The sequence below is a fragment of the Gymnoscopelus braueri genome, assembly GCF_963280865.1.
Source record: "Gymnoscopelus braueri genome assembly, chromosome: 15".
NCBI classification, from domain to species: domain Eukaryota; kingdom Metazoa; phylum Chordata; class Actinopteri; order Myctophiformes; family Myctophidae; genus Gymnoscopelus; species Gymnoscopelus braueri.
In genome coordinates, this window is record NC_137620.1 from 22830049 (window position 1) to 22853056 (window position 23008).

The 23008-nt window shown below is 40.4% G+C and overlaps 1 protein-coding gene across 2 annotated transcripts in view; it reads left to right on the forward strand.

The window, feature by feature from the left end:
- Positions 1-23008, forward strand: part of col25a1 (collagen type XXV alpha 1 chain) — a 202396-nt gene that overhangs the window by 166291 nt on the left and 13097 nt on the right. For both annotated transcript variants that reach the window (XM_080452033.1, XM_080452034.1), the window contains exons 13-29: positions 5429-5461; positions 5556-5591; positions 7641-7685; positions 10103-10165; positions 12150-12218; positions 13495-13539; positions 13801-13845; positions 14677-14754; positions 15229-15252; positions 16843-16887; positions 17363-17407; positions 18716-18796; positions 19901-19963; positions 20258-20308; positions 21442-21468; positions 21991-22071; positions 22485-22520. In XM_080452033.1, the coding sequence (XP_080308159.1) occupies positions 5429-5461; positions 5556-5591; positions 7641-7685; positions 10103-10165; positions 12150-12218; positions 13495-13539; positions 13801-13845; positions 14677-14754; positions 15229-15252; positions 16843-16887; positions 17363-17407; positions 18716-18796; positions 19901-19963; positions 20258-20308; positions 21442-21468; positions 21991-22071; positions 22485-22520 (867 nt within the window). The remainder of the gene's footprint in view (positions 1-5428; positions 5462-5555; positions 5592-7640; positions 7686-10102; positions 10166-12149; positions 12219-13494; positions 13540-13800; positions 13846-14676; positions 14755-15228; positions 15253-16842; positions 16888-17362; positions 17408-18715; positions 18797-19900; positions 19964-20257; positions 20309-21441; positions 21469-21990; positions 22072-22484; positions 22521-23008) is intronic.

A 23008-nucleotide genomic window follows, 5' to 3' on the forward strand; every position in this document is an offset into this window, starting at 1 on the left:
GCTATGCGATGTGGTTAAATGGCATGGCTGTAGCCTGAACATGGTAATTGGCCCAATCGGGACACTTCACTCAATGGTACAGAATAATGCCTCATTCCCTCCCCCAAAAACTCACCCGCTTTTTCCATCACGGTTTCTTACATTGGTCATTCAGTTGGGGTTGATTACCCAGAACGGACCCCTGGCTTGGGGTACTGATAGGCGAGTGGTTAAGGCGTGTACCACAGGCTCTGACGCCTGGCAGCAAGGCCCGAGTTCGATTCCCAGCCCCAGTGGGTCTTTGCTGCATGTCACTCCCCGACTTTCTCTCCTTGTTTCCTGTCTCTCTACACTGTACGTGACTCAATAAAGAAGGCAAGAAAAGTCAGAAAAAAAAAAAAAACGTCTCAGGCTTGGTGCCACAGCTGTGCCACAGCAGATCATGTCGCTGGTGTTAATCCCTTTGGAGCAATGCAGGGAAGTGGTGTGTAGCATCCTGACACTCATTTTCACATGGATGGGTCATGATCTTGAGGGGCTTTGTGGCTTCTGGAGTTTCTCTGTGTGACATATGATCTGAGAATGGCATATCCTTTTGAACAGTGATTTTTTTAACCACTTTTAAGCCTGATTCAAACGTAGTCATTCAACGGTGTCATGTTGAGTCACAGCACAATGTTTAATGAGCTTGTAGATCTGCTATATTCACCTTGAACATGTAGGCCTAGAAGCATGAACTCAGAGCTAATAAAATAAATGTTAAATCAATGTTTTCGTGTCAAATATGTGGACATGTCCACAATAGGGTCACCAGGGTTTGTGGTTCCTGAAATGTTTGGTTTTTATGTTGTGTTTTTATGCAACAGAGGCCCGTCAATAGAAGAGCATGGCACCATGTTGGATAGGTGACAATAGGTGACAGGTCAAGAAGCAGGCAGGCTATCTTCAGTACAAATTGGTACTCTAGCCGTGACATTGGCATTCATTTAATCAATACCTGCTTTTCAGTGTTTAATCCTGCAGGGATTGATAATGAGGACAAGACCTTATTACTATACCGCATGGTTTGAAGCTAAGTTAAGAGATTAGATCTCCAGCAGGTTTTAGGCAGGATTTTGTTTTGTTATGTTTCCCTTTCCTTTCTTGTAGACCTTACCAATTCAGTGCAGATGTGAAGCATGGTTACATATGCATCCCTGCCAGGAAGCTTACAGGTGTACACCAGCTCTGACTTTGATGTTTGTGTTGTTAAAACAAGACATTATTCTATCAAGACAAAAGAGAGGCCTGAATAATGGGGGCCTGTGTATAGTTTCCTGTTTTTATCACAATTCCTCTGTCAACCACAAGATAATATCCAGGGCTCAAGAAAAAAAATCTTTAAAAATACGTATTCTTTTTACACAATGGCTCCTCCACAGAACAAAATCTGGAGTGTTAATTTAACTCTGAAAGTGTAAAAATTTACCCCTAAGGCTCAGATCTATATTAACACTCGTCAACATTTGATCATGTCGGGAACCTGTTTCGCAGATACTCCATCCCCACAGTAAATGTCCATCCTCTCGGATCAAATGTGTACCCTCAATTAAAGATGTAACAAGCTAGCGCTAACTTGTGAAAACGTCCATATAAAAAGGAGAACGACAAGCCCCCAGGGGAGCTTGGCGGCGCATTTGAGCATTCCACGAAGCCCAGCTGTAAACAGTAATGCTTTTTTATTGTCTGAAAAAAAAAAGAAAAAGAAAATGCGGCAATTAAACATGCCTTGTGTGCTGTGCATCATAATGACTCCCATAAAAGACTGAGGGCAGAAGGCATTCCTGCAGCAACTTCTGAGCGTGAGGCGTATGCGTACTGTAACCACAGAATCAGCACCAGAGCTCCAGACCCCGGCCTCGTTCTCTCCCCCCTGCTCCCTTTTCCCACCAACTACCCATAATTATGCTCTTTGGCCCCCTGTTTTATGCCTAGTTTTTACTGTACAGTGCAGTAGTAATATGGCTGATAGAGGAATTCTGGGTTCTGGATGGCAGACTCTGTTATGGCATAACTAAGTACAACCAAGTGTAAACATTCAGTAAAGATACAGCGCGGTAAAGAGAAGAAAACACTGCACCAGAGACATTGTCTGATAATGATGGGCTCAGTCTTTGTCTTTTGTGTGCTCGCTATCTATTTATTCACCTCTTGCCTTATGCAGTTGAGTAGTTTCTTAGACAATATGTTGACACTGATGTGGCTGTCGCAATTTGAAGATGGAAATGCTCTCATAATGTTATACGACTGCCTGTTACCACTGTTGCTCTACCACTGCTTCCAGTGGTGTTCCAGGGGGTCCCCAGCAGAATAAGGAATATTTTGAACACTTAAGCCCCATTTAATTTTTCAAATATTTCAAAATAGCCGATCTACAAGCTCACAAGACGTGGCAGCTTGTATATTTGCTATTTTTGACAAATCTACTCTTATTGGGCTCCATGGTACAAAATCTTTCCAAATGGGGGCCTGCACCCAAATACATGTCAATTTGGTGTCCTTGACATGAAAGTGTTAAATGCTGTATTACGTTTTTGTGAAACAGAACAGACTATAAAGAAGCGCAAATATCCACTAGGAGGCATGTCCTACCTCCCTCCAGCTTGTGTGTGTGTGGGGGCATGTGATGACAATGTTTTGGGGTTGTGCGCCTGTATGAAGAGGCACGGGGCAGTGGGGGAAGGGTTATGTTGAAGGAAGCTGATTGTTGATTCATTTTGTCAATTATGTTTACACAGGCGCAGACTGGGATCACAAATCAGCCTGGGAATTTAAATGACAGTGTTCCCCATATCTGTCCAAATTGACATACAAATAATAAAGTTGTTAGAGTGTGGTTAAAATTATTAATAATGCGGTGCAATTATGGTGAACAACTGGCCTTACATGACGCATGCCATTGACGCACGCGTCATTCACGGGAGCGTCATTGACCTTTTTTTATCTGTCTGGGACTTTTTATTATGATTTCTCTGTTTATCTGTCGCTCTTACAACTGTTACTTTCCCATGATCTGTAGGGATGCCTTAAAATCAGATCACTGAGAAGTCCCAAATGGCGTCACAACATGTTAAATCCATGCTGTATTGAAAACAATACAACAAGAAAAGAAACACTTGATAGCTTACAGGGAAAGAATGTCAGATGTTCCACACGCGCATTATCGTTTTTGTTCCATTTTCGTTCTCATACCCGAGGGGCGGGTCCTTCTGCTGTTTATATTTCGTAGCCGGGAAGGACTGTGCTGGAATTGCTATTTGGTTGTCTATTTGCGAACGCGGAAGGAGGCGCGGCGCGCGCCTCCGACCAAGTGGAGCTTACTATGTAACCCTGCTCAGGTTGTGGGTCTGTCTGTCTGTCTGTGTGTCTGTGTGCATGCACTACCTATGTAGAGGGCGCCAGAGTGCAGGAATTAAGACAATGCTCTGATTTAAATGCAACACCCCACACACACACACACACACACACACACACACACACACACACACACACACACACACACACACACACACACACACACACACACACACACACACACACACACACCCACACCCACACTTCTCTCCCCATCACAGTGAAATAACACGGATTACAAGTCCGTAAATACACAATATTTTCGAGCTGCGTTCGCTTCCAGCGTTCGCGCGTCTTACTTGTATAAATAAAGCGGAATAGAACTAATAACTATATACAATATATAGCTAAATAGATACATGAGGAAAGTTTGTGCTGGAGTTTGCACATCAATAAGTACTGTAGGTTGACGTGACGTGACCAGAGCTGTTTCTGTGCTTAAGGTTTTGGGTTATGTTGTCACGTTTAGAAATGTATTGGTGTTAATCAAAAGTGGGCTTGCACTGAACTGCGTGTCTATCTTGTTATTTCTCCGGACAGGACCATTGTAATTGATAAGTAGTTTAGCAATCAGTTTAGATCCCATATGCCGGACAGCTTCCACCAGTTTGGCTAGTTCTGCTCCATAGCTTAGGCTGTTTATCTCATAGCCTGGAGTGACGATTGCTCTGTGATCAGTAATTTACAAACATTTGATATAGTTTACAATTTAGGTTACCCAGAGCAGGAAAGTGTGAATCAGAGTAAGCAGAGTAAGCATGAATCCTGTCAACAAACGACAGGTAAATAGTCACAAAAGTAGAGTGCAAAGACAACAATGTAATGCTTCAAAGACACTAGGATACCAGGTAAACAACAAATAATATGCAATGTAAATGACATAGTTGTCGGTGACCGAAAAAATATGCAAGAATTAATGCCATTGGCCTGCTGGCAGCGTGCATGATATGCTGCTGATAGGCCTAGTTTGTGAGATACAGTACACACACACACACACCCCTAAATAATGACTGATGCAGGCTGTGGTTTTGCGGGATGCCATTCAAAGCTGAGCCTCACATGAGCTTTCGCTTCTGATGCGGAATCATGATAAATAAAAGCTTCTGTCAATGAAAGCTTTCAAACACCCAGTACATACTGTACTGACTAGTGATGAGCGGGCCGACCCGTAACCCGCGGGTCAACCCGCGGCGCGGGTGGTCGAGTCAGGATTTCAGAGGCAATTATGCGGGCTGCGGGTGAGCGGGTCAGCCGCTCTCACACGAAAAATTAAATAAAAAAATCACATGCTCTTGTTTTGTCTTTATTCCTAATAAGAATAAGAATAATAACAATAAAACCGTTTGAATACACTTGGGGTGTATACTTGATTATTTTCTAACCTTCATGATTTTACAGAATTATAGGTACGACCCGTGGGGCTCCCGCGGGGCGGGTTGAGCCATAGATTTACAGTATATATGGGTTCGCGGGGCGGGTTGAGGCGGGTTGGGTTCCGTGGCGGGGCGGGTCATGAAAAAACCCGACCCGCACATCACTAGTACTGACCTACTGTGGACAAATTCTGGTGAAAGTAGTTAGAGAGTGTGTGTGTGTGTGTGTGTGTGTGTGTGTGTGTGTGTGTGTGTGTGTGTGTGTGTGTGTGTGTGTGTGTGTGTGTGTGTGTGTGTGTGTGTGTGTGTGTGTGTGTGTGTGTGTGTGTGTGTGTGTGTGTGTGTGTGTGTGTGTGTCAGTGAAAGACAGATGAGAAAAAAAAGAGAAAACGCATGCGCACACCCACGACTGATCGCCTGCTTAGGGGAGATAAACATCAGGCGTAGTGCTCAACTCATCACACATGTGTCAATACATTTTATTTACTTAAATACTGGCAGTAATCAGTAATAATGGCAAAAAACCTCTGTCAGTGTACGTATTATGTAACTGATGTCTTTTCTTTGTTCCTGTTGTTACTAAACGTGAAACTACCATCATGTTCTAGTATAATAATTTATATTTTCCAAGTAATTCATTTGATCATCTAAATCATCTAATTTGTACATTTTCCTTCCCATAGGGAGATGCAGGCTCCTCTGCAGCGGGCATTAAGGTGAGTGCTAATGTACCTTGTTTGATGTTATGACTGCCATCTTTCTGCCTTTCTTTTTAATATTATTAAATGATCATCTACGTTGTGTCTGCAGGGTGAACCTGGAGAGTCTGGACGTGGTGGGCACAAGGTAATCCCCTACTTTACTCCAACAATATCATCATGAATAGTTAATAGTGGGTATGTAAATTAAACTCAACTCAATATAACCATTACAATTTCCGTAATCAGCGGGACACATAATGATGTAGATTTAGCCAAACAGTGAAAAGATTTAGTGTGACTCAGAATCTAATCCTAAAATGTTTTACTTAAGTAAAAGTATCAATACTGCAATGTAGAAGTAAAAGTCCGGAATTCAAAATTTACTTGATTAAAAGTACAAAAGTATTGGTATCAAAATGTACTTAAAGTACCAAAAGTAGAAAGTACTCATTATGCAGAATTGTTTTTATACATTTCAAATGTATACAAATCTTTATAATCTTTTTAAATCTTTACAATGCGACTCATTGTGAGCTTGCAGATCGGCTATTTTCAAATGGCCGAAATGTATAAAGGGCGGAAGTGGGTAATGTATGTTTTGTAATAATAAGACATAGTACAGTACTTGAGTAAATTCTCAACTGTACTTTACACCACTGAATAATCCCCATGACTTTACATTGTTAAGATGTGTTCTACTGTATGTTTTGGCCTGACACCTGTATTGAACAGGCGTAAGGCCCTTACTAACACTTCTCCTGATATCTTGGTTTTTACTGAGACTTGCATTCATCATCATTTTACTACCACCCAGTTATTGCAGTACTGGGTTTTGCAACCAACTGACTCCACATATTTTGGGTGTTTCATTGTCGTTGTATCTTGGCTTCTCTGTTTAATACATTTGTTTGTGAATTGCTCCTGGAGCCACAGTAGGAAATCGAAGGAAAATATTGCTGAAGACATCTGAGGTGGTTAAAATCATAACCCATCAAAACCGAGCATGAGACACAAGAGCTATTAGCTGCCCTCTTACCAAAACTTGCACCAGGACCCAGCCTAATTACACAATTTAATCCCAAGTGCCACACATCATTAATTCACCCAGTTTCTCTTCCTCTGAGGAAAAGGCTCCATGGAGACAGAAGGGCACCATAACAGATGCCTTTTTCTGCCCTGCTGCAAAGGACACTTCTGGCCTGAGTGACACTATTGTTTTACTCCATTTCTCTCATTTTATAGGCATTCTCTTTGCTCTGATGCTCTTATACAATTTATACTTCCCATTATACTGGCCATCAAAACAATCACGTTATTGATCTCCGTCAATGCAACCACTGAGTGACTTTCAGTAAGGATTTGTGAATCCATGAGAGATTTTTTGCTGGGTTTTGCTGCTTTCATGAGCCATGATGGAGAGTTACTGCCATCACACTGGTCTCCTGAGTGCCATTACAGTTGATCATTCTCCTGTGGTGGTGTGCTAAATATTTCTTTGCATATGCCTTGAATAAAGTTCTTAATAGAGCATTATATTAGCCCAGAGTCAGAAGTTTTATTTTGGAAATTCTCTGCGAAAGGCCCCCCGAGGGACATTGCTTTTCTTTTCCCAGAGCTGAATCAAATGACAGTAGTCACACTTTGATGCAACGGGAGACTAGAATTTTCCACAATGACCTGACCTTGATAACTGAGAAACATCTTGGTTCTCAACTTCACCCACTGCCAAACTCTAATCACCGTAAATTCACAACAACTGAGCTTTTTAGAAATTTGAATCCAAGGTATCCCCTGTGTTAAATCTTTTCCATTGCAGACCTGAACTTACATATAACAACAAAATGATCTCAACTTGATTGAAACAATTGGTAGGGATATTATAAATGCACCTCATAGTCCCCTGTATACAACACTAATAGCCCTGTCGCGCTATGGCTGCATGAGTTTGTCACGAAAGTGCATGTGCAGTACCTGCTGCTAGTAATGACTTCAAGTGAATGGCTATTAGACAGTATAAACTAATAGGCATCATGCCATCCTTCGGCACGTTTAACATTCACTGTAGCACTCTACGCACAGGAATATAAATAGTGAACAGAGTGTGCGGAGTAAGGCCCTCAAGTGTAGGAGCAAGACTTGATTTGGCTCAGCTCGGCTCAGCTCGGCTGTAACGTGTTACACTTTTCCTGTGTAGGGAGAGCCAGGACTTCCAGGGCTGCCCGGACTACCGGGGATTAAGGTAAATGTTGTGGCTGTTTTCATCGCAAAGGACTCCCCGCAATTCTTCTCCTCCAGTCTTGTCCATGTCTTCCTGCTTCAGTCCATATCTAATGTACTGTATACCAGTCATTCCTCACCAACTTCCAATTAACCCAAAGTTAGGCTTCACATAAGTATAATGCTGCTTGTTGCTGTGTGTTTCCTACTGTTTGGGAGAACATGAATTAGATGCTCAACAGCCAGAGCTAGTTAGAGACTTATAATGAGAAACACATACCTGTGCTATCACCTATGTGAATAACACAAATGATATGGCACAAGTTAAATTGATTTAGGGGACAGAATAGTGCATGTGTGCTTCTAAGCCAAAACATCTTCTAAAACCTAAGGGGGGAAAAAAAGTCTCATTTATATTTGAAATGGAATAAAATAGAGGCCTGTGATGTAGTGAATGTGCTCTGATGAATTTGGAGTGCTACACCAGTGCCTATGCCCGCAATCCACTTCCTGTGATTGTCCTAAGGAGTCTCGTCAGTGCAGAATACTTTAAAAAGACATGCTTGTTAACTCATTGACTGCCAGAGTTAAAACCTCGTTCATAGCAGCCCTTGCCAGCGATTTTCGTGTTTTTTTGTTTCGTTATTTTGTTATTTAATTCACATCTAGAAAGTCTACCTTGACACTTGAATCGTTTTGATCGTTCCACCACCAGAGAGCAGCACATACCAAGCTTGATCGCCTCTCGATCACACTCGCCCCCTCCCAGACCCACTCACACAGTGAAACACATGAACCGGAAGTGAAATGTCTTAGATTCTGTTATCGGCGAAAATTACTTTGTGATGCACAACGGGGATGACTGTTCGTCACCCAGACCATAGATTATAGGAGGGGAGGTCTCCGATCGCTTTTCATAGCGTGTGAAAAACCGTTTGTTTCCCTATTATGGTCGAAAATGACTGGGGGGAAAAATGTAAAACCGAAAACGGAACCCAAGTCATGGAACCGGATGCAGTGGTGGTTGAAGTAAGTGGAACCCGAAACTTAGCCTGATTCATAACAGAATAGCGTGATCAGAGCATAAAGATCAATAAAGACGTTAGATCGCATTAATGCGATCCTGGCGGCCAAGCGCGCTATTTATTAGATCGCGTTAATGCGATAATGGCGGCCAATGAGTTAAGGAGAAGGCAATTATCTTTTACGTCAATCAAGAATTCCTAAAATGGACTTTGTATTATGGACGTGTGTATAGCAAACGTGTCTTAATCTACTGCAAAACCCCAAAAAGAGAGACACATATTTCACTGCCTTCAATTAGATACCGTACATGGCAAATGAATGGCAAACACCGTGATAAACATTATACTGTAGGTTCGTTGGCTTGATATACAACGTGTGAATGCAATGAATGCTCATACAGGCATGATGAGATGATGCTTGTTACTGTTTTGGTTTTTGTTTTGCTTGTACCCACTTTGTGTATGCTTGTAACCTGTTGGCCTTGTAAAAAAACAACAACTTTATTTTATATACTCCTGTTTTTACTTAAGAGGATGGAATGCTTGATGGGTTCTAACAATGCGTTGCTAACATAGAACTCACAAGTTCTGAGGTCACCCACATTTTCGTCTACATTTCTCCTGGTTGTCCAAAGTTTTAGAGGCAAGTGTCCACTGGCAATGCAAAATCTTTGAACGGTTTCAAATGTATGTGGGAGCTTTGGTTTGCACAAGTTGTTGTAAATCATATAATAAGATATCCCCATTTAGAAGTTAGCACCAGCATTTGACTCCCTGTAAATTAAATTAGCCATTACAACTAGGCTCACCAATCCGCAACTGTTCTGTGAAAGTGGAAAATGCTTTGTTACTCAAAATGTTTAAATGGGAGGACTTGATCACATGTACAGTAGCAGTTGGCTTTTGTACCCATTTAATCTAATCACTTCTCTGTGCAGCAGTTACGGTTTAACAAGGGACTATAAGCTCATACATTTGAGAGGAGTCATACCATGAAGGAGAGGTTATTACAATAATGTGAAACCAGGACACATAATGTGTGTGTGTGTGTGTGTGTGTGTGTGTGTGTGTGTGTGTGTGTGTGTGTGTGTGTGTGTGTGTGTGTGTGTGTGTGTGTGTGTGTGTTTGCGTGTGTGCGCGCATGTGTGTGTTTGCGCGCGCATGTGTGTGTGCGCGTGCGAGAGCACGTGTGAGTGTGTGTGCACCCGTACTCATATACTGGTGAAATCAGTATTTGCATGCTTGTGTTTGTGTATTCGTCCATGCATCTTGCATATGTGTTCAGTGCTCACCACGGGGGGCGGGCTCAGTATTACACCGCACACTGCCTGTGGGGAGGGGGTGGGGGCGCAGTATTACACCACATACTGCCTGTGGTATAGTAAATTGATACTTATTTCGCTGGTAATTTCAGGGCGAGCCTGGATTCTTGGGTCCCCAGGGAGAACCCGGGCTTCCAGGGCTCCCAGGAACCAAGGTAGGTTGGCTCATACGTTACTGTGAATCATGAACAGTCTTATACTGTACAACAACAGTGTTGTACAACAGTGTATATCAGTGTTTCTATTAACTTTTTCATGTGAAGGACACCCAAATCAATATGCATTTGGCCGCAGACCCCATAGAAACACATTTTGTGCCAGTGCCAGTTGGAAAAAAATATTACAACCTTTTCAATTTGTTTTCAAGATTTTGGGAAAATAGCAGATTTACAAGCTCACAGGCCATTGCATTGCGACGCCTTGTGAGCTTGTAGATCTGCAATTTTATTTTAAATAGCCAATGTACAGTATATAGGTTTAAAGTGGTTTACACCAGGCCCCCACGTTGAGAACCATTGGTGTATATCCAATCCAATACACTTTATTTATATAGCACATTTCACAAACACACGGTTTCCAAAGTGCTGTGTGTATATGAAGAGTCAGGGTTTGTAACGATGAGTCTGGTACCCCTACTCTCTTCAGAACACTTTGAATCAAGTCGATGAACGTGAGGAATGATTTTGGTAGAATCTGTAACTGGCACAGACAGTTTGGTGGCATTACTTAGTGGTGATGATGGAGGGAAATCATCTCATCATCTTTGGCCCTGTCTGATGGTCGTGCTCTGAAAATGCTGGCAGGGTAATTTAGATTGAATATTCAAAATGTTCAATTGCATTGTTTCAGGTCTGAAGCATTCTCTAATTTATGCTTCTGAACCTACTCTGGAGTCAACACTGCACACCCAAAACTACAGTAGCATAAACTTGTATGGTACATACATACACTATGCTGTCAGGCTTTGTCCACTTTCTTCTGTCATCTACCAGCGTTTATGAGAATAAGAAATCATCTCAATATCTTTGGCCCTATCCTTTCACCCATCTAAAGGTGCCCATTCTTCCTGGTCTCCATTTTCTTTTATCTCATCCATGATATGTGAAGGCATGATGCCATTCAAAACATGTCTTTTGTTAAAATTATGTTATCCTATCCTAGTTCATTCATTTTAAATTGGTGATCTGTGGTCACTGGTCACTTTTATCCACAACAGAATGTCACTGACTTCTTGAAAGAATGTACAAAAGAAAACGGATGCAGAACTGATGAGAGAACTCTGGTCAGTGGTCATTGATGCTAGTTCAAGTTAGTTCAGTGCATCAGAGAAGTGATAGAAGGTTTGGATCTCAGTAAGCTGTACCACACCCCCCTCTACTGGCCTGTTTTAGTCAATTTACTTTGAAAGGAATTCACAATGCATGGTTTTCAGAACTTTCAATCTTGTCTGCACTGTCTGCTGTCTGGTGAAGATGTTGAGGGAAGTGCTTTCTTACTACAAAGGTTTCACATAAATTTGAATGAATGACTATTTTCTCTTATCTGGTTAATGAACTTTGTTTCTGTTCTATTCATAATGCTTTAGGAATCAGAACACCATTATTCATAATGGCTAGGGTTTCATAATTTTTCCAACCATGTATTTTGAGCTGGAAAAGTGTGAAAAGCCTGATTTAACAAAACTTCAGTTTTCAGAATCACAATTCAATAAGGTGTACTTCCAAGAATGATCAATCTAAGCACGTCTCATTTTCTAGCTCTCTGATATTCATGGGGGGGGGGGGGGGGTTTCAATGCTCTCTCCATTCTTCATGCATTCGGTTTTTCAATGCCAGGTGGATTGTAGAGCAGCAGCTTCCACAGACACATCTGAACCATATCATTTGAATTAATCTGAAGTAGTCTAAGGTCTCGACAATTATTAATCAAATCAAATTCATTAAGTGGTGTGTCTTGTATCACTGGCTACAGATTCATTTGTTCACAATGAGCTAAGTATGACAGGAGCAATTTTGTTCAGGAGCTCAGTTCTATCAATAAATGCTCAAGTTCCAGAAATATGATTTGGGTGTGGCCTATTTGAGTGAAAAGATTAAAAAAAGTTATATTTGGTTTATTTGGTGGTTTGTTTCTCTGTAGGGTGACAGAGGGGACCGTGGTTTACCAGGCAAGGGTGATCGAGGAGACATCGGACCACTTGGCCCTAAGGTTATTTGTGTGTGTGTGTGTGTGTGTGTGTGTGTGTGTGTGTGTGTGTGTGTGTGTGTGTGTGTGTGTGTGTGTGTGTGTGTGTGTGTGTGTGTGTGTGTGTGTGTGTGTGTGTGTGTGTGTGTGTGTGTGTGTGTGTGTGTGTGTATTGTGTGCATGACCTACTGTATATGTTTTCATAATGTTTCCTGTTACAGTATATCTATTTCTTTATTTATTTTTTGGGGCTTTTGTAGCCTTTATTCAATAATCGTTGTCGAGAGACAGGACAGGGAGAGAGAGTAGGAGAGTGATGTGATGCAGCAAATGCTTCCGGCCGACCGGGAATCAAACTGGGGACTTGCTGCAGGCATTAGAGCCTATGTGGTACTTGCCTGTGGTACCATTTGACTGTTGGGTCAAATGTTAAAAAAAAAGAAAAGGAAATTCATATTATTTGTATATTTTGAAAGACTACATTGGCTGATCACAGCTGTCCTTTCATATTTCCCATGTGTCTCATTGGTTTTTGCTGCCATCTGCAGACGTTTTTCCCTAAACGCATGCTAAAAGTAGGAACAATCCAACAAGTGAGTAAGGACAGAGTAGAATGTGATTCCAAAGCATTCATCAAGTATTCGGCCCTTGCAAAGAAAGACAAATACCCATTATGTGCAATAAAGTGTTAGAGGCATTCCCTAGAGTGCAAACAGACTGAACATGATATGAATGAGCTTAACCATTGTTTATAAGTGGCGCTGACCTGACAGGTGGCTTAATCTGCAGTCTAAACGGAGATGATCTGTATGGCCTTTTCATATCCTGTGGGAACCCCCGAAGGAATAACCATCACCATTTAACCATCACATTTCAAATAAACAATTCCTCCATTTACCCTGTGGTAATTGCACATGGAACGCAGGTCCTTTTTTTTCTCACTCTTTTTTTCTGGGGTTGAAACTAAACATGCTGCTCTTCAGGGCGGAATAAGAGAAGTTGGCGTTATTTCCTCTGTGAAATATGCGTTGAAAATGAATGGAGGGGGCACGCCAGTTGCTAAGTGGATAGTGCGTTGACCACATAATTGCAACGTCCCCTGTTCGATTTCTTTGTGGAGACCTGTGTTTCACCCTCTCTGCCCTTTCTCAGTTTCCTGTCTCTACTCCATCCTGTCTAAATACAATTCTAAAAACTGCCTACAATTTTAAAAAGAGTGAAGTTTGTAGCCAAGGGTATGTTCAGAATGTACGTGTATGTATCTCTCTTTTTGCTCACCGTATTTTCTCACCAATTGCAGGGATTTCAAGGCGAGTCTGGCATGCCTGGCCTTAAAGGTTCAAAGGTAATCAAGGCATCTCTGATGTATAATTCATTTATATATACTTTTTACGTACCCTGAACAGTTTCTACTGTGTTTTTTAAGATTGTATATCAATGTGCAAACTTGATACTGTCATTCCACCAATATACCCCAATATTTACCACACCAAACCATACTACACCACACCATACACACCACACCACACCTTGTTTTGTCATACCAATGTGATATGAAATCAGTCATATGATGATGATGTTTGACTTGTTTGTTACCTTGATCCAGGGAGAGACTGGGGGTAAGGGAGATTTGGGCCCCATGGGCCCTAAGGTAAGTTATAAACATACTGTATCATCATCAACAACAACAAGAGTATCAATAAACAGCTTCTCTTACACCAGTTTGCAGAGCATTGATTTTGCATGCTGATGAATATTGACTGTATACATTTTATTTCTGTTTACTGTTAAAACTAACTTATTTACTGGAAACACCTACAGTACATGATGCGGCTTGGACACATAATTAAAAATCTAAAATTGCCTGAACTAACAACAGCAAGTTAGCAATATGCAACTGCTGCTGCAACTGTTAATGCCACCAGGGGGCAGTGTAATCTTTTACTCACTCCTTTAATGTGTTTCCCTTTGAGCTGCAATGAATCACACTTTTTGTCATTATGACAAATTGAAGAGAGTATTCAACAGCAATGCCACGTTTATCTTGCAATGCTATAAGAACGTATACAATGCAATTACATTTTAGCAACCACATAACAAGCTTTAACCACATGAAGCTTGTACTGTAGTTTGTCTATTTCTGGCAAAGAGATTTGGTGTTGAGGGATAAGATGAGGGCCAAGGATAGACCGCCGGGGACCTTGGTCAACAAAGTATATACAGGGTTTAAGTGGTTAATTCCTACATCATCATCATTACTACAATCAACCAATTGTAAGAGGGACAACAATCTAGGCCATTGTACCTAAACAATCTTAGAAGACTCTTGTCAACAACAATGGATAGAAGAAGAAAATAACATTATACAAATAAGAAAAGGGCTTTTGAAACAAAGTCTAGTTTCTTGTTTTTGCCAGCATATTGTATGAAAGCAGATGTGATGTGTTTAAGTAATGTGATTCCTAATGCCATCCATCTTCAGGGTCCCGGTGGGCAGAAAGGAGATCAAGGGGCCACAGAGATCATCGATTACAATGGAAACATCCAGGAGGCCTTGCAGGTCAGACACTGTTTATAGATTTCACTACCTTATGATTAAGAAATATATCAGGGTCACTGCTGAGGTTATTTATTGATAGACTTCTGTCTGCTTGTTGTATGACTTTTGTGTTACAACATAATGTAGTAACACACCATTTCACACTAGGTATGTCAACTGTATCAAATGGCTGCTGAAAGTTTGTTTTCTTAACCTTTAATAGCCCTACACCAAATTGGGTAAACATTTTCTTGGCGCGGCTGATAAAAGACATTATAAACCGAGACTATAAACGTAGACTTTCACCCATGCAGCTTGAAGTCCAGAGCTCATAAATACTCTCACTAGCATGCAGTTCAGATTCTGTCACCAGCAGAGACCATGTTTATTATGAGGTGCGTCCGTGTTCGAGTGCGCTGACAGGCTGGTTTGTCGAGTGACCTATGCAATCTTATCTCCTCCTTCCTTCTCTTCCCCTCCTTTGGCCGAACACAGAAGATTACCACTCTTACAGTGACGGTAATTTACCCCCACGCTGTCTTTGTCATATTCACAAGTGCTGCTCTTTTGTCCCAGCATGGAACCACCCAAAACAACAGCCTCAGACCTGCCCTGCCATTCCCTGTTTCACCCATTTCCCATGTGCAATTGCTTAACAGTCAACATTCCCTACACAGTAAACAGATAATTAACCGATTTTATAACTCACAAACTGCACAAATGTAAACAAACTGATTCTTATGGGTTTGTTTGGTTACATGTGTACACCCTCAGAGCTAAATTAGCACTCAGGATTGTACTGTGTAAGTGTTTGTAAGATATCCTGTATCTTGCTGGCGTGCAATCTAGCACTGAATCAGACTTCATTAATGCTTTTGTCAGTTACTGAATCATTCCAAGCTTTTCAGGGATTATGTGTGTTGCTCATGCATGTACTGAGAACCATTGCTCACCCACAAATACCTTACCAGCATTATACTTAACATTATACTATATGTATGCATGAACTATATCTATCTATCCACAGTAAGTACTGTATATATAGTATGTTTAAAGTAAGCTAAACACTTTTAATCTGGAAACAGAAGTAATGGCATTCCTTAGACATGGATTGTGGATTGTTGTAAAGGACCACTGTTGGACTGGCATGTTTAACATTGATTACAACTTGCTGTACTGTATACTTCACATTACCGCTGGCCATTTCCCAAAGCATACTGTAGTTCGTCTTGATTTTCAAGGAAACTTGATTTATTTCAGTATGGTATGAAAAGCAACTTGCACAGACTTGAAACCTGCTTGTTAATCCAACGTACTAAACTATCGTTGTATCATTGTACAGTTTTTGTTTTGTCAAAGTTAAATTATTATTGCATTTTAAAATGGTATTCAAAGGCCTATGACTCACAAACTGCACAATGATGTTTTGTCAACTTTGACTTAATTATTCCTGTATGTTTTGTAATGTTTTAATGACTTTAGATAAAATATAAACAAATGCTAAATCTACAATAGGCCTACAAATAAAGGCATTAATGGGAAAATTGTCTGTTTGTGGGCAATAATGTCCGAAGCTGTGAATAGACATGCATTGATGTTGGTATGGTCCTTTCTACATTTTTGTGTACATGGAAATGTAGTCATCTGGCCATACAAGGACATCTAGGTCTATGATGTTAATGTTGTGATAGGCCACTACAACCAGTCAAGTATCAAGTGTATCCTTATGTTGCTAGCTTATTTGCACAATAATAACATAACAAAGTGACAAAAAAACAAACATAAAATAAAATAATTAGGTGATTATTTTTTAATTCTCTACTCTACAACTAACAAACGTGTTTTTTGCGTGTGTCGTTGTGTTATATGTTGTTGTGTTGATACACAAGTTATTCCTTACAATTGTGTGTATAGTGTGTGAATGATTTCAGGGTGACAGGCAATTCCATTCAAGTTGATGCACTTCAATTAATGTACTCATCCACTCCCGCTGTGTTTACCTCAGGGCCTTGTTGTATTCCTGAGTTGAATTGTCATGGAACTGATGTCATCCCCAGTCAAAAGTAGACATAATGTGTTGATGTCTGTAATATGTCTGTGTTAATCTAGGGTCCCGCCGGGCCTCCCGGGCCAATTGGACCACAGGGTGGAAAGGTAAATAAAATGTTGCTTAAAAGAAGAAAGTCTGCACAAAAGAAGACTAGGAAATGCATCCATTAGAGATTAATTTATTACCAGCACGTGACGTTTCGTCAGTTCTTCATCAAACCCTTTGCCTGATGAAGAGCTGATGCTCTAACCGTCACATGGTGGTAATAAATGAATTGCTACGGGAGCATTTTCTACTGTGTGGACTGTGTACATCACTTAATTGTTTTCATTGTTTTTTCTGTCCTACGCCTAGTATTTATTGTTTGGATGTGTGTGCTTTCACATAATGGTTTTAATACTCCTCCGACGATGCAATTTGTGTTGTTGGTTTATCATTCTATGACGTTTACCGTTGTCCTTTTTTGTGTAAATCTCCTGCTACTTAAATTTACCTCTCAAAGTTATTTCACACTGTTACTATACAAAGAATCTCAGTCACAGATGTGTTCGTTTCATTTGTTTATTTCATTGCTGTCAGGGGGATCAAGGCATGCCTGGACTGCCTGGACTGGATGGTGAAAGAGTGAGTTGATCTATGTTAAAGTCCACTTTGAAATGTTTTGAGAGAGTTCTGCTCAGTTGACTTGAACACTATAGACATTCCCTTGTGATACAGTATGTGACTACGGCACACTATCTGAGCAAGTTAATTGGCATGGTAACTAAGGCCATTGATTACAACTCACAGTACAGGTGACATTACTGCCGACAGTTTTTCAAAGCACACTGGAGTTTGTTTGATTTCTAAGGAAGCCATTGGATTTCATACATTTCAGAACAGTATGTACAACTTGACTTGAAACTTGCTTGAGATAGGTCATCCAACACACTAAACTTCACTGTGCCGTTATTTTTTGTCTGTTACGTTGTTATAGCATTTGTATGCATTATGTTGTAGCATAGATCTAGCTGAAATACAGCTGCTGTAGAACAGATTGATTTGTGAATGAAATTCAATTGTTTAATCATGCAGGTGTAGCCAATGGCATTACAATATGTTTACGTAATGTATGATATAGCCAAAGCTGTGAATAGACAAGGACATGTATAGATGTCATTTCTTTAAAGTTATGTTATGTTTATTTTATCTGACGGACATCACAATCACATTGGACAAACCAGATGCATTGTTTAAAGTGTATATCACTAGTGCAAATTTCTTTCTTTCTATAGGCATTTCTATATAGCAGGGGTACTCAACTACAAATCTTGAGGGTCCACAAATAATTTTTTGAATAAGGCAAAGGTCCGTTTATTTAAGTCGGTCAATCAAGCCAAGCTTATCAAATCGGATCCCCTCCCAACCAACCAACTTAATAAAACTGGGGTGCAGAGCGGCGCAAATCTGGGTTGAGGCTAGAGGGGGTCCCCCTAATCTAGCTAATTTGACACTGTGTTATGTTAATTCTTCATTATTAATAACTTACGATGCATAAGTGGGTTCAGGTTCTACTAAATAAGTATTTTTGATTATTTTAAAATTTATTTTTATTATTCTAAATGACTTTAGGGGTCCAATCTGAAGCTAGGGGGAGACAAATCTCCCCCGTACCCCCCGGGATTTCCGCGTCTGGTGCAGAATATGAAAACATACATGAAAATAAACATGAAAACAACAGAACAACAATTCAAATACTTTTTCACACCCCCTCCAAGAATCCCCCAAAAATATATCTCTTTAAACTCTGTTGAGTACCCCTGCTATATAGTATAGTGTTTATAGTAGTGTAAGTATAATATATAATGAATGTTATGATATTTACCAAAATAACCTCAGGGTGAACAGTCAAAATAGTTTGTCTGTGTGTAACATGTAATCATCTCTGTTCAGGGCTATAAAGGTTCCAAAGGAGACATGGGAATCCCTGGCTCGTCAGGAGAAAAAGGCACAACTGGTTTACCCGGCTTGCCAGTAAGATACCATCCTACTATCCTACTATAATTCTACAAAGCTCTGTAGTGGTGGTGTAGTGGTGGTGAGGCCAAAATTGGTTCTGCCCGGTTCTCCTCAGTGGCTAGAGCAGTTGATCAGAATTTGCACACAGCCATTGACCATTACCATGTGCACGGAACAGCGAAGCCCGTTTTTCGATTTCACCAAACCTCAGCTGTTTATTAGCGTTTTTGTGTAAAAGAATGATTTTCAGACTGTAGGCTTCAGTATATGCTCTCATATAAGCCTACGGGCTAGGCTACTGTAAGCAAGAAATTTCTAAATAACCACATACGTCCAATGACTAAGCCAAATTCATTGAACATTTTGTCTTCATCACTATTATGATTATTGTGTTTTATATACGTACATATATTATTAAGGATGGAGTACTAATATGAAGGAAATATATCATAACAGCCTACATTTACTCAAGTATTGTAATGTACAATTTTGAGGTATTTTTATTTATTATAGTATTTCCAGTTTTCAGTACTTTTACTTCTACTCCACTACATCTCAGAGGCAAATATTGTACTTTTACTCCACTACAACCATTTGAAAACTTAAGTTACTAGTTACCTTGTTGATTATTATTACAAAACATACATTAACCACTTCAGTCCTATACATTTCGGCCATTTGAAATGAGCCGATCTACAAGCTCATTTTTATACATTTGAAAACTTGTGAAATGGGACATTCTGCATAAATGAGTACTTTCTGCTTCTGGTACTTTGAGTACATTTTTATACCAAGACTTTTGTACTTTTACTCAAGTAAATTTTTTAAACCGGGCTTTTACTTGTAACAGAGTATTTCTACATTGCAGTATTTACTTGAAAATGTGAGTACTTTTTCCACCACTGCTTGTAAACAAATGACTGTGAGAGCAGTGTTGTGTGTGTGCCTGCTGGCAGGCATGCAGAATTCCCCACAATTAAGACTCAGCAGCGTCAACAAAGAACTCTCTCTTAGTGCCACCCACTAAGCTTATACGTTGCACAGGTGAATTTGACTAAAGAGCAACACACACCTATGTTGTTTTACACAGGACTCTTAAAATTGTTAATTCTTCCTCAGGGTGTGAACGGATTCAGAGGGGATAAGGGAGAAGCAGGTCTCGCAGGCCCTGAAGGTTCCTCGGTATGTCACTACGCACAGACACTTGAACTTGAACAACAATACTTGTTCTTTTGTTAAGTAGTCTCGTACTTTTATTGTGAAATGCATGCCATAAATAACATGGTAGAACCCACACACGAGCTATGGTTTAGGCTTATTTATTTAGAAGAGTATTTTCTCTTAATAAGGAAGTCTAAACCATATACAGCAACGTGGTTCTATCCTTAAACTATGTTCTGCTTTTAACCTAGCACCCATGGTGTGCGTGTAGTTAGCCCTTCATTAAAACAAATATATACATTCTCTCATTTGTAGATCACTGGCCACCCAGGGTCACCAGGGCCCCACGGACCTCCAGGGCCTATGGTGAGTTTATCCATATCAAAATGATCAGAATGGTCATCAAAATACCTTATTTTAGTGCATCCTAGTGCAGTATGCAATTTTACATCACATGAAATGGTGGACGCTAACTCTAATGCATGTCATCTTCAGTGTGAGGCAATATAGTATGTCAAAACTTAAAGGATCACTCAGAGGACAATTAAGAAGATCCACCCATGTAGTGAATGTGTCATACTCATTCACAGTTCATAACCTCTGCTTATTGATTTTGTATACTGCAGTAGTTGCATACCCTTGCTGCATGCAGCTACTGAGGAAGGCAGGGGCCGAAACGTGTGGCACAAAAAATAGACATAATTCTGTGTGCTGGTGGTTCATCTTTTAAAAGATGCATTAAAAAAAGAGTCTACAATCTAAAAAAAATGCGGCTCATATTGAATTTAATTGGTGTCTGTTTGCTATGGAGTGACCCATCACCAGATTTTATTTTCTTTCTTTTTTTTGTGGGTAAGAAAATAGGCTCTAAACATTGTAACTAGGAGGACATTGATAATAGCTGCCTGACACAGTGTTTTGTTTCCCCAGACTATTATTCACAGAACCCATAAGGTGTGACATCTGTGTGGCAAAAACAGAATTGAATCAGAAAATATGCAACTATAATCACATTACATGACTTTGCATGACTATGCACACTTTTGCTTTCTCTTGATTATGTAACAAATCCTAATCTGTCATCACATTTATCTTTCCTCATCATGAGTAAGGCCGTCTGTCGTCATGGGAGGATTGTTAGTCAGAGATTGCAGCTACTGCTTGTGGGGTCATGGTGCAATAGGCTAAATTGTCTTGACTATGTAATTCTATGACGGTGCATGCTTTCCTGCACGTAGTACAGTTTTACCATAGCAACTCAACGCAAATGGAACATACTGTGTACAGTAACTTACATGGATGCAAACTGAAGTGAAATTAAATATCTATCTAGGTTCTTAAAGTATTGGAAAATGTGTAGTCTTGAAAGTTATAGTTGAGGTACAATGGAAACAAAGTGTATGATTGTTTTCAGGGTATTAGCTTCTTTACAACTAACATTTAGAATATTAGCTTCTTTCTTCTTTACAACTAACATGTATTATTGTATCTGTTTTCAGGGTCCTCATGGCTTCCCTGGACTGAAGGTAAATCTCAGAAAGGAAATAATACATAACATAATACTGTATAAACAAAGTATAGTAGGATTACAATCGAGCCACTCAACAGTTCAATTCAAGATGATGGCAGTTGAAAGCGGGTTAATTATTTTATGATTCACTCAAAACCTCCTTATCCACATTGTAAACTTGAAACATGATCATAAAGGACCGCAGTGGAAAAAAGCTGTAAGCTCTTTTGCGTTATCCTGTTGATGGTGGGTCAGATGTTTGTTACAGATGTATGTATGTGACATATGATTTAATTCCATGATCAATAAAGACATCCATCCATCAATCAATCAATCAATCCTATAGCACCTCACAACAGGACTGTTTCCACGTCCATGCCTAGGATTTGATGATTTTCTTTTTTTTAGGGGGGGAGGGGACCCTACCCAGTCGTATTGCCCAGTCGTATTAATAGAGTCTACAGCAAGGTGTCATAAAAGACTACCACATTAATAATTGTACATTTAATGTCTAATTACTATTAATCTTGCCCCCTAGGGAGACGGGGGGCTGCATGGCACAAAGGGTGTCCGTGGGGAGCCAGGTCACAAAGGGGACCGCGGACCCTTGGGTCTCCCTGTAAGTAATGTGCATAGCTGTGCACCCTCGGATATCCCCAAAACACACATCCGTCACTTCTTCATTCCTCTCTCCCTCCTAAATTATTTTCCCGTCTCCTCTCCCATCACTTCTGGCAAAGTTTCTTGTCCGTGTGTGGTGTGCATTAGCACACATTTGTGTGTGTGTGTGTGTGTCTGTCTGTCTGTCTGTCTGTCTGTCTGTCTGTGTATATTCAGTGTGCGCGTGTTGTAATGCTTCACCTCTTTACTTCATTCCCTTGAGCTGAGCTCCGTGTAACATGTAATTTTGATTGATGTATACCCTGCCATCCACCTGCCCCAATAACAGCAATTAAGTGTCTGTTATCACTTGTGATCATCTTGTACTAATCCCGCCTTGTTCATGTCACTCATACCTCCATAACCACGCAGGGAGCTTCTGGCTTGGACGGCAAGCCCGGAATTAGGGTGAGTGTCATTTGACCAACGACATCACCACCCAACCTCTATCTCGTTATGTCCCCTCTCACCTTCCATACCCCCTTCCTCCCCCTTTTCCCCTGGAAATCATTGTTGATGTCACCCCATCCACTGAATAGGCACTGTGTGTCATTCTGCCTGAAGACATAAAGTTATGTGAGGTTCCAGTCACTTTTTTATACATTAAAGTTTGTCAACTAAATATCCTCTCCTACTTTTTTGAGAGCTCGGATCTCTTCTTCTTTTTAAGCCTGCATTCCTATTGATCGTAGAAGTACCTTAAGTATACTTTTAAGACTTTTTTTTATCTCCTTTGCCACCCGGCTGGCTTCTGTGTTTTTTCACTTCTGAGAACTTGTGTGAAAATTATGTCTGATCTAGTAGTCTGCACCTGAATTAAGCCGTGCGCAGTTGAGTGTAAACCACTTACTGTAAGCCCTATTTTCAAAAATGGCAAAAATAACCAAACTACAAGC